This window comes from Pristiophorus japonicus, chromosome 1, assembly GCF_044704955.1.
Source record: "Pristiophorus japonicus isolate sPriJap1 chromosome 1, sPriJap1.hap1, whole genome shotgun sequence".
In the NCBI taxonomy this organism is placed as follows: domain Eukaryota; kingdom Metazoa; phylum Chordata; class Chondrichthyes; family Pristiophoridae; genus Pristiophorus; species Pristiophorus japonicus.
In genome coordinates, this window is record NC_091977.1 from 422,297,122 (window position 1) to 422,309,491 (window position 12,370).

General features: G+C 48.2%; 1 protein-coding gene across 1 annotated transcript in view; it reads left to right on the forward strand.

The window, feature by feature from the left end:
- The window catches only part of st18 (ST18 C2H2C-type zinc finger transcription factor), a 262,573-nt gene that overhangs the window by 232,391 nt on the left and 17,812 nt on the right, over positions 1-12,370 (forward strand). The window contains 2 exon segments of the mRNA XM_070875837.1: positions 1,190-1,411; positions 4,814-4,905. Of these exon segments, the coding sequence (XP_070731938.1) occupies positions 1,190-1,411; positions 4,814-4,905 (314 nt within the window).

Genomic DNA, 12,370 nt, shown 5'->3' on the forward strand with positions numbered 1-12,370 from the left:
TCAGATAATAGTCTGTCTCTCTGTTTTTACCACCAAAGTGGATAACCTCACATTTATCCATATTATACTTCATCTGCCACGCATTTGCCCACTCACCTAACCTATCCAAGTCACTCTGCAGCCTCATAGCATCCTCCTCGCAGCTCACACTGCCACCCAGCTTAGTGTCATCCGCAAATTTGGAGATACTACATTTAATCCCCTCGTCTAAATCATTAATGTACAATGTAAACAGCTGGGGCCCCAGCACAGAACCCTGCGGTACCCCACTAGTCACTGCCTGCCATTCCGAAAAGTACCCGTTTACTCCTACTCTTTGCTTCCTGTCTGACAACCAGTTCTCAATCCACGTCAGCACACTACCCCCAATCCCATGTGCTTTAACTTTGCACATTAATCTCCTGTGTGGGACCTTGTCGAAAGCCTTCTGAAAGTCCAAATATACCACATCAACTGGTACTCCTTTGTCCACTTTATTGGAAACATCCTCAAAAAATTCCAGAAGATTTGTCAAGCATGATCTCCCTTTCACAAATCCATGCTGACTTGGACCTATCATGTCACCATTTTCCAAATGCGCTGCTATGACATCCTTAATAATTGATTCCATCATTTTACCCACTACTGAGGTCAGGCTGACCGGTCTATAATTCCCTGCTTTCTCTCTCCCTCCTTTTTTAAAAAGTGGGGTTACATTGGCTACCCTCCACTCGATAGGAACTGATCCAGAGTCAATGGAATGTTGGAAAATGACTGTCAATGCATCCGCTATTTCCAAGGCCACCTCCTTAAGTACTCTGGGATGCAGTCCATCAGGCCCTGGGGATTTATCGGCCTTCAATCCCATCAATTTCCCCAACACAATTTCACGACTAATAAAGATTTCCCTCAGTTCCTCCTCCTTACTAGACCCTCTGACCACTTATATATCCGGAAGGTTGTTTGTGTCCTCCTTAGTGAATACTGAACCAAAGTACTTGTTCAATTGGTCTGCCATTTCTTTGTTCCCCGTTATGACTTCCCCTGATTCTGACTGCAGGGGACCTACGTTTGTCTTTACTAACCTTTTTCTCTTTACATACCTATAGAAACTTTTGCAATCCGCCTTAATATTCCCTGCAAGCTTCTTCTCGTACTCCATTTTCCCTGCCCTATATGGTTTACAGTGCATTGTTTCTGTCTTTCTAAGATGCCCAGTGATAGGTTGTGATGGGCAGGGTCACATATCTGGCAAGTACTCAACACACCGCAGTGCATCAGGTTGCCCTCTAGCTGCAAAGAGACAAAAGGAGGCTTCTCTGAATGGTTCCCAGTTCCCATGGAAATCTGGTAAAGCTGACGGAACAACCTGCCCTACACCAGGCTGTGATGGATCTGGTCACATTAATGGCAGTTTTGTCACCCACCGAAGGTCAGTATGGACACATTCTTCTTGTTATGCCTGTAAAAAAAATGTACCTACTTTGTAGCCATATTTGTAATGAGTGGACTCAGACTGGAGGACTTGCCCTGCATTGTACTACATACTTTAATGCAAATTAATTTAGTCCATTTGCATTAATTTTTAAAAGATGCTTCTCATTTGTAATATTGGCACACATGACCAAATTAAAACTGTTTATGAAATGCATTATATGTGTTTCATATTTAAGAGATGAGTCAAAATATGGAGCAAATGAAAAGATGTTACAGGTTGAACCTCTCTTATCCGAGACTCCCTTATCCGGCACCACCCCTCGTCCGGCACCATTCCCTGCCGCCGGATGGTGCATGCGCAAAACGCGCCTGTCAAAATCCTACTCACTAATATAATCTTTATCCTCAATCGGCTGCTTCCTCCTCCTCGTCCTGCTGGGACTCCTGCAACACAGTCCTCGGACCGGCCGCTCCTCCCCACAATGCTCTCTCGGTGAGTTGGGCCGACTCTTCTTGGCCCGCCAACACTTCGGGGCCCGCTGGGGCCTGCCGCCTCTTCTGGGTCTGCCAGCCCGCCAACTCTTTGGGGCCCGCCGGCTTTTTGGGGCTCGCCTGCTACTGACTCTTCAGGGCCCGCCGGGGCCCGCCAACTGTTCTGAGGCCCACCGGGGCCCGACGACTTTGTGGGGCCCGCTGGCCCACCACTCTTCAGGACCCGGCAGCTCTTTTGGGCCCCCTGCACACTGATTGGCTCACTGACTGACTGACAGTCGGTCCACCCGATAGACGCACACACATACTTACCCCAGCAACAGCACTTAAAGGCGCAGTCCACCCAAACACGTGACCTTCCCTCATCCGGCAAAATCCCTCATTTGGGACAGGTCAGGTCCTGAGGGTGCCAGATAAGGGAGGTTTAATCTGTATAATGAGAGAGATAACAAGAGGCAAAGCGGCATTGTTGTGATTTGAGGCAGGGTATATTTTCCAACTGATACTGTTTCCCTGTGAACACGTAGCATGCTCGTGCTAAATCCCTCTGTGCACTTTTTAAATCCATGATTTAACCCATTAACCTTAAATGGGTTAGTTAGAAAATATAGCCCATTTCAGATGAATTTAATGTGAGTGCTCAATTCTGTATGGAGTCATTCAAATTGGATGCAGAAAGGTGGAATATTTTTGGGCACTTTATTTGGAAAATATACCCCGTAACAAATATTTAAAACATTTATAATCAGAAGGATAATTTAAGTGAAGTACTATTTATGTATAAAGTCAGGTCATGGAGAGGACAACCAAATCCAATTTAAATAATGTCTAATTGGGTTATATATAGTTCAAAGGTATCCTTATTTTATTTTTCATCATTTTAGGATTAAGGCTAGAAATTACAACTGCCCATATTAGCAGATGAATCTTTAATGTATTTCTATGATATTCTTCTGTCCATTACTTTTAAATATATAGCTTAATGCGTCTATCAATGTAGCAAAGAGCGGAATATCATACAAACGTATCAACCAATCGCCCTTTGTTTTTGCTGATGGTAATTTGTAGCATTAAGTGATTCTGAATTGATTTGTAGTTGGGATCATTGACACCCACAGATGAAAGGCACTTTTCACCTCCATTTCTCCCTTAATTGAAATTACAGGTGCAGCGTCGAGAATCCGGAACCCTTGGGACCGAGGCCATTCCGGATTCCGGGCTTTTTCGGACTTTCGATCGTCTTTATGACATCACGAATCCGGAAACACCCGAGTACAGTTTCAGGTATTTCTGGATTTTGGAATGTTAGAAAGGAGGGTGTCCCACCGAGGAGCTGTTCAGGTGGGTTGTCCTGTCAATGAGGTCGTCGGGTGGAGCACTGCCGAGGAGGAGGTGTTCGGGCAGGGTCCCGCCGAGGAGGAAGTGTTCAGGTGGGCCGGCCCCGCCGAGGAGGAAGTGTTCGGGCAGGGCCCTGCCGAGGAGGAAGTGTTCGGGCAGGGCCCTGCCGAGGTGGAAGTGTTCGGGCAGGGCCCTGCCGAGGAGGAGGTGTTCGGGCAGGGTCCCGCCGAGGTGGAAGTGTTCGGGCAGGGCCCTGCCGAGGAGGAGGTGTTCGGGCAGGGTCCCGCCGAGGTGGAAGTGTTCGGGCAGGGCCCTGGCGAGGAGGAGGTGTTCGGGCAGGGTCCCGCCGAGGTGGAAGTGTTCGGGCAGGGCCCTGCCGAGGAGGAGGTGTTCGGGCAGGGTCCCGCCGAGGTGGAAGTGTTCGGGCAGGGCCCTGGCGAGGAGGAGGTGTTCGGGCAGGGTCCCGCCGAGGTGGAAGTGTTCAGCTGGGCCGGCCCTGCCGAGGTGGAAGTGTTCAGGCAGGGCCCCGCCGAGGAGGAAGTGTTCAGGTGGAGCGCTGCTGAGGAGGAAGTGTTCAGGTGGGCCGGCCCTGCCGAGGAGGAGGTGTTCGGGCAGGGCCCCGCCAAGGAGGAAGTGTTCAGGTGGGCCGGCCCTGCCGAGGAGGAGGTGTTCGGGCAGGGCCCCGCCGAGGTGGAAGTGTTCAGGTGGGCCGGCCCCGCCGAGGAGGAAGTGCTCGGGCAGGGCCCTGCCAAGGAGGAAGTGTTCAGGCAGGGCCCTGCCGAGGTGGAAGTGTTCAGGTGGGCCGGCCCCGCCGAGGAGGAAGTGTTCGGGCAGGGCCCTGCCGAGGATGAAGTGTTCGGGCAGGGTCCCGCCAAGGTGGAAGTGTTCAGGTGGGCCGGCCCCGCCGAGGAGGAAGTGTTTGGGCAGGGCCCCGCCGAGGAGGAAGTGTTCGGGTGGGCCGGCCCCACCAAGAAGGATGTTGTGTACATAAATAACCAGACTAACTGAAACAGGAGTAATGTAACTTAACTGTGTCCTTTATAACAATTCCCAAAATGGTGACCCAAAACTAGTATGAACCAGCATGTTTACAGCAACTGTGACTAGCTCCTGCAGTGTCCTAATGCCTGTCTAGTGAGGGATCGTGTAACAAACAAATAGAGTATGAACACAACAGAGGAGGTTTTCGGGCAAGGCCCCACCCAGGGGGTGTTCGGGCGGGTCAGCGAGGAGGAGAAGCTGCTCGGGCGGGCCAGCGAGGAGGCCCCGAAGTAAGGGCAGCTGCGGGCCCCCGAGGTCGACAGCGCGGCAGGTCCAGATTCTGGAAATTTTTCCGGATTCCAGACGACCCTGCCACCGATAGGTCCGGAGTCCGGTTTCCGGAACATTCCGGATTCCGGAACTCCGGATTCTCGATGCTGCACCTGTACTGCTTGATTCAAAGCTACTTAGTACTCAGCATTTCAATATATGTTTGTAAAGTTTTTTAAGTAATTGCACTTAACTGAATTTGTTTCTTTAAAATGGACAGAAAATAATCTTTCTCATCACATTTTTGTGTTTTTAGTTTGTCAGGTTGTCCCCAAGCTTCTCTAGCACTGAAAAAAGGCAAACTTTCAGGTGATGAAATGATGACCATCAAGCTCAGGGCAAGTAGTGGTAAGAACAAGTATTAATGCTAAACATGATCAAAAGTCGTAAAACATCCAATAAAAATTACTTTGTTTGGGTTCAGGAGAAACGCCTCATCATCTTCGGGACATACACTAGACCTCATTCCTATCGAGCATTCCACTATATCAATAGTTATCTAAATAAATTATCTCTATCTTCCTATGCAAGAACTTTCTACTTCTTCTTTTATAATATAACTTTGACCATTTCCTAAGTGTAATTCAAAGCATTCTTCTACTGTTCTCAAAAATACAATTCTTACTGCAGTCCTTAAGGTTAGTCCTTAGTTTACAATATACATAGATGACCTGGAAGAGGGGACGGAGTGTAGTGTAACAAAATTTGCAGATGACACAAAGATTAGTGGGAAAGCAGGTTGTGTAGAGGACACAGAGAGGTTGCAAAGAGATTTAGATAGGTTAAGCGAATGGGCTAAGGTTTGGCAGATGGAATACAATGTCGGAAAGTGTGAGGTCATCCACCTTGGAAAAAAAACAGTAAAAGGGAATATTATTTGAATGGGGAGAAATTACAACATGCTGCGGTGCAGAAGGACCTGGGGGTCCTTGTGCATGAATCCCAAAAAGTTAGTTTGCAGGTGCAGCAGGTAATCAGGAAGGCGAATGGAATGTTGGCCTTCATTGCGAGAGGGATGGAGTACAAAAGCAGGGAGGTCCTGTTGCAACTGTACAGGGTATTGGTGAGGCCGCACCTGGAGTACTGCGTGCAGTTTTGGTCACCTTACTTAAGGAAGGATATACTAGCTTTGGAAGGGGTACAGAGACGATTCACTAGGCTGATTCCGGAGATGAGGGGGTTACCTTATAATGACAGACTGAGTAGACTAGGTCTTTACTCGTTGGAGTTCAGAAGGATGAGGGGTGATCTTATAGAAACATTTAAAATAATGAAAGGGATAGACAAGATAGAGGCAGAGAGGTTGTTTCCACTGGTCGGGGAGACTAGAACTAGGGGGCACAGCCTTAAAATACAGGGGAGCCAATTTAAAACCGAGTTGAGAAGGAATTTCTTCTCCCAGAGGGTTGTGAATCTGTGGAATTCTCTGCCCAAGGAAGCAGTTGAGGCTAGCTCATTGAATGTATTCAAATCATAGATAGATAGATTTTTAACCAATAAGGGAATTAAGGGTTATGTGGAGCGGGCGGTTAAGTGGAGCTGAGTCCACGGCCAGATCAGCCATGATCTTGTTGAATGGCGGAGCAGGCTCGAGGGGCTAGATGGCCTACTCCTGTTACTAATTCTTATGTTCTTATGTTTTGTTTTTGTGTGCTGTATCCATCTTCTCCTCCTCTGTTTTCCCTCCTAGGGGTAGTAATGAGGCGATTGTACTACTACAACAACAGCTTGCATTTACATAGTGCTTTCAAGTAGAAAATTGTCCTGAGGCACGTCACATAAGTGTAATCAGATAACAATTGACGTAAAGCCAAAGAAGGAAATACTAGGAGGGGTGACTAAAAGCTTGATCAATGAGATGGGTTCTAAGGAGCGTGTTAAAGGAGGAGAGAGAGGTGAAGGCAGGAATTTTCTGGGGTCCGTGTGGGCGGGATTGGAGGCAGGTCGGAAGGGAAATTTGAAATACCTTGGAGCGGGTCAGGAACCAGCCATCATCCCGCTCCTGCACGCCTTTCCCTCGGGCAAGTTTGCCAGCACGACTCAAGCAGTGGAGGCGGCTGAGATAATTTATAACACTATTAGGTACTTATCAGACCCTTAAACTTCTTTTTAACACTACCTTTCAAATTTCTCTGGATAACCACGGGAATCACGTATCTCAGGAACCATGTCTGTCAACCTGAGACGGAAGTTCAGTGGCCATTGATCGAATTCATTAGTGCACAACATGCAAAGTACAATTAAAAACTCTCACCTGACATCTGGTCACTTTCCTCAGGCTTTGCTGTTGCAAAGTGCATTGTCAGCACAGATTAAGCTTTCTAAAGGTTAGAAACATAGAAACATAGAAAATAGGTGCAGGAGTAGGCCATTCGGCCCGTCGAGCCTGCACCACCAATCAATATGATCATGGCTGATCATGCAACTTCAGTACCCTATTCCTGCTTTCTCTCCATACCCCTTGATCCCTTTAGCCTTAAGGGCCATATCTAACTCCCTTTTGAATATATCTAACGAACTGGTCTCAACAACTTTCTGCGGTAGAGAATTCCACAGGTTCACAACTCTCTGAGTGAAGAAGTTTTTCCTCATCTCGGTCCTAAATGGCTTATCCCTTATCCTTAGACTGTGACCCCTGGCTCTGGACTTCTCCAACATCAGGAACATCCTTCCTGCATCTAACCTGTCCAATCCCGTCAGAATTTTATATGTTTCTATGAAATCCCCTCCCATTCTTCTAAATTCCAGTGAATATAAGCAGTGAAGGTTACAAGTCTTTTCAGCAAAGTCGGGATCCACTGTCAGCTCATTGATAGAACAGCTTGCTTGTGTCATCTCTACTTGACCTGCCATCTTACATAAGCATGGGTGCCATTTATACTGTCTCACTTTGGTCCTCAGAATCGGACCACGATGAGCCCCAACACCAGCAGCACCAGGCACACCAGCAGCATCAACAGCAATACCACCAAACTTCTCCTCAACCACCTGATGCTGCACAGGACAGGGGGAATCAGCACAGGGCTGCACCGTACAGGCTGTGATACCCCCAACAGAGGGTATACAGGCAGAGGCTCAACTTCCTCAACATGATGGAGCAACAATGCACCAGGTTATCGCAGACATTTGCAGATTTCTTCAGCAAGACCTGCTGCCCTGGGGAACGGGTGTACATGCCTTACTAGTGGCTGTCAAAGTCACCAGAGCCCTCAAATTCTTCACCTCAGGCTCCTTCCAGGGATCTACAGCAGACATTTGCGGCATCTCACAGTCACCCATAGATGCATCACACAGGTCACCGATGCCCTCTTTGACAATTCAGCCAATTATATCAACTTTACCACTGATGAAGCCAGTGTTACTGAGCGGGTGCTGGCCTTTGCCGCTTTGGATGGCTTCCCACTGGTACAGGGCATCATTGTTTGCACACATGTGGCCATCAGAGCACCCCATCATCACCCAGAAGTTTTTGTCAACCGCAAGGGTTTCCGCTCCCTCAATGTGCAGCTCATTTGCAAGATAATCATGCATGTGTGCACCAAGTTCCCTGGCAGCTGTAAGGATTCTTTCATCCTGCGCCAGTCCACCCTCCCTCAGCTCTTTGCTCCTCGAAACAGACTTTCCAGCTGGCTGCTTGGAGATAATGGCTATCCACTGCAGACATGGCTCATGGCACCCTTGAGGAGGCCAAGTAATGAGGCTGAAGAGAGATATAATGAAAGGCACATATCCATCAGATGTGTCATAGGGCAGACAATAGGCATGCTGAAATGTGCTTCTGGAGGATCTGAAGGAGCCCTTCCGTCCAGAGTAGCCAGGGTCTACAGAATCGCAGTGGTCTGCTGCGCCATGCACAACATTGCACAGCAGCGAGGATGAGCACTGCATGAAGAGCAAAGCCCCGAGTGCACAGCCTCTTCAGAGAAGGAGGAGCAGGAGCAGGAAGAGCATCAGCTGGAAGACAAGGAAGAGGAGGAGCAGATGGAACATCAGCTAGAAGATAAGGAGGAGGAGGAGCAGGCGGAACCTGCAATCCAGATCCCACCAGCACCCGAGCACATTGCTGCCCAGAAGGCCAGGGATGGCCTCATCAGTTGTTGAGTCCACTTTGTTGGATATATTCAAAAGGGAGTTAGATGTGGCCCTTACGGCTAAAGGGATCAGGGGGTATGGAGAGAAGGCAGGAGTGGGGTACTGAAGTTGCATGATCAGCCATGATCATATTAAATGGTGGTGCAGGCTCGAAGGGCCAAATGGCCTACTCCTGCACCTATTTTCTATGTTTCTATGTTTCTATCATGGCCAGATTTACTTAACTTCAGGCATGACATCCATGTAGCTGCCACATGCTGTGCCAGGTTGGCACCACCCCACAGTAACACCATAATGCATCCCTACAGTGCCCAAACAATTCTTTTCGCACTGACCACCATTGCTGGAGGTAATGTTATGTCTCACCATTCACTCCAACTCATTAAACCACTTCCAAAGTTGCACAACTATTTGTCCATGACTGGAAAGTGAAGAAAATGAATATTTTTATCTGTGACATCAAAGTAACGGAAACTTTAAACAAACATCTATTAAAACACCCAAGTAGTTACCCTTGTGCATCTACTTGTGTTTCACCTTTCTCTTATACATGCTTCTCTGAGGTGCTACCCCTGTAACTTCAGCAGAGGTAGAGGCAGCCTGCTCACTTCCCTGCTGCAACTGCATAGACACTTTTGGCAGACGCCTCTGGGTTTTGAAGCTTGTGATGGCCCCACCAAAGTCTGCTCCACCTCGTGATCCGAGGAGCCATTTGGGGCTCTGACTGAGGGGGTGGGGGACAATGGGGGAGAAGTGTGAGCACTTTGAGAGGAGCCCCCACTTCCATGTACCCTCTCATCATCATCTCTCTCATGGGCCACCCACACTTTCCCGCTACAAGGAGTTGGAGAGCACCTTGCTGCACATCAGTGGGGCCATGAGGACCCACATCTCTGTTGACATCTCTCCTAGAGAGCAGGTCTATGTGCATCTGCCATCTATTCTCCACAGATAGCTATCTATTCTCTATAAAGACCATGTGGTCCTGTGAGTGACACATTAGGTGGCCATTGTATCCATGGAAGAGCCAGTACCACTCCTAGCCCGGGCCGAAAGGAGATTTTTACAGTACTATAGAATCAGTAATTAAAAGAGGTTAGAATTACCCATTCTCTCTCCCTCTCTGCCGCTGTTGTCCCTGCCGTGGAACTGGATCTTCTGAGCTGATTCCGTTACCTGTGTTGATTTTGTTAACTGCCCAGAAGGTTTTTCAGAGCAGACACATTTGCCGTCTTGGGTTACATCTTTAGAGGATGACTATGATGGAGTGGGGTGACAAAGCAAGTGGCCTTCTTGTGTGTTAGTTGGTATGATTGCATTAGGATGAGGGTGAGTGTAAAGGGTGGTTAATCAGATGGGGATGTGATAATGTAGATGGAGAGAGAAGGATGGGTGGACATAAGAACCGAAGAATTAGGAGCTGGAGTAGGCCCTATGGCCCCTTGAACCTGCTTTGTCATTCAGTAAGATCATGGCTGATATTCAACCTCAACTCCACTTTGCTGCCCTAAGCCCATATCCCTAAATTCCTCTGGTGTCCAAAAATCTATTTCAGCCTTAAATATACTCAAAAACTGAGCATCCACAGCACTTTGGGGCAGAGAATTCCAAAGATTCACAACTCTGAGTGAAGAAATTTCTCCTCATCCCTGTCTTAAAAGGCCAGCCCCTTATCCTGAGACTAGGGCCCCCTAGTTCTAAACTCTCCAGCCAGAGGAAACAACCTCTCAGCATCTACCCTGTCAAATCCCTCAGAATCTGATATGTTTCAATGAGATCACCCCTCATTCTTCCAAACTCCAGAGAGTATAGGCCCAATCTACTGAGTCTCTCCTCAAAGGACAGCCCTCTCATCCCAGGGATCAATCGAGTGAACCTTCTTTGCAGTCCACTAAGGCAAATATGTACTTCCTTAAGTAAGGAGACCAAAACTGTGCACATTACTCTAGGTGTGGTATCACCAGAGCCCTGGTCAATTGTAGTAAGACTTCCTGGGGTAGAAATTGCCCCAGTTTGAATGGTATTTACCACAGCTGTGGTTCAGGTTGCCGCTTGAGCGACATTCTGTTCTTTGTTGTTTTTTTTGTCCTTGGATCCAGAAGTCGCTCTTAATGGGGAGGGTGACAAGACTTGAGGGGCGGTTATGGGGCGGTGGCAACACCTGAGGGGTGGAAGTTTGGGGCGGTGCGGACTGACCGCCATGCTGGTGTTATCATGGCGCCGCATCACCACAGCTCTCCCTTTCACTTAAAGGGGAAAGCCTCTGCGATTTTAAAACTTCAGCCCATTGAGCTACCAGGGAGGGTTTCGGCTGGGCCAGCAGCCTAGCACCTAAGAGGGGATGCCAGGCTTGCCTGTTGGCAGCCCGGCCAAACCTGGGGGTGTACTAGTCGGGCCGATGGGGGTGTAATAGCCGGCTGACAAAAAAAAACATGACGCTCGGAGCAGTGCATCCTCCCCTTTAAGGGAAGCCGCACCACCATTGCAGAAGGCCACAGCCTCTTTGGACCATCGGGAAAAAACAGGTATTAGCACCACCGGGCGGGCCGAAGATCTACAGAGAGGAATGTCGCCATCGGGGGGGATAGATTGGTGGTGAGCAAAGTGATGAAATGCTTACCACGGATCGACAGCAGTGGAGCTGTGGGATGTGGAGGGGGCGGGGGGGGGGCGGCGGGAGGGGTGGGAATCGGGGCAGCACCGGGAAATCTTGGGAGGGCAATTGGGCTTTCAGCGGCCATTCCATGAAAAGTCGGCGGCCACTCTACTCCGGAGTAGAGTGGCCGCCGATTTGCGGTGGTAAGAGGCCTTAAGGAGAGGGCCAATTTCAACCTCCTTTACTCTTGTACGTCAACCCCCTTTCAATAAAGGCCAACATGTCATTTGCCTTCCTAGTTTCTTGCTGTACCTGCGTGCTAACACTGTATTTCCTGTATGAGGACACCCAAGTCTCTCTTAAAACCAACATTTAAGAATTTCTCGCCATTTAAAAAATATTCTGTTTTTCTATTCTTCCTGCTAAAGTGAATAACCTCACATTTCCCCACATTAAGCTCCATCTTCCACCTCATTACCTACTCACTTAACCTGTCTATGGGCTCAAATTTTCCCAGGAGTTGCTCTGCTTTTTTTGAAGCAATAGCTTTTTTTGGAGTAACTTAAAAATCGCAAATTTCCCCATTTAACTTGCTCCAGTGTAAGTCAGTTAGTTAAGTTTTTTTTAGTTTTGTTTTTTTTCTCCAAAAGGGGGCGTGACCAGCCACTTATATCTCTTTTGGCCATGGAAGCAAATTTGGCCAGCTAAAAGTTACTCCAAACTAATTTAGGCCAGTGTATGTGGCCACTTTTGTAGGCACAGAAAAACCTTATCTACATTTAAGAAATCAGCGTAGGTTGCCAGAGATGGGAGGGGGAAGGGGGGAGAGTGGGGGGGGAAGGTGAGTTAGAGAATTCTAAAGCACTAAACACCTTCACATCATCAGCACCACATCAAACCAACTTCAGCACAACATCTTCACAACATCATCAAAAATAAATGAAAGATAAATCAGCTACTGAAAATAGAGCAGTCCTGTCTTGCTGACTGCACAACGCACCGACTAGCCCTTCGGCCAGGGCTAGGGGCGGCAGGCACACATGATTGTAGGGGTGAGGGATGTTTTTTTTTACAGTTGTTCCTAAATGTTGTGTGGTGATAATGGAACATGATTCAGTTTTAATG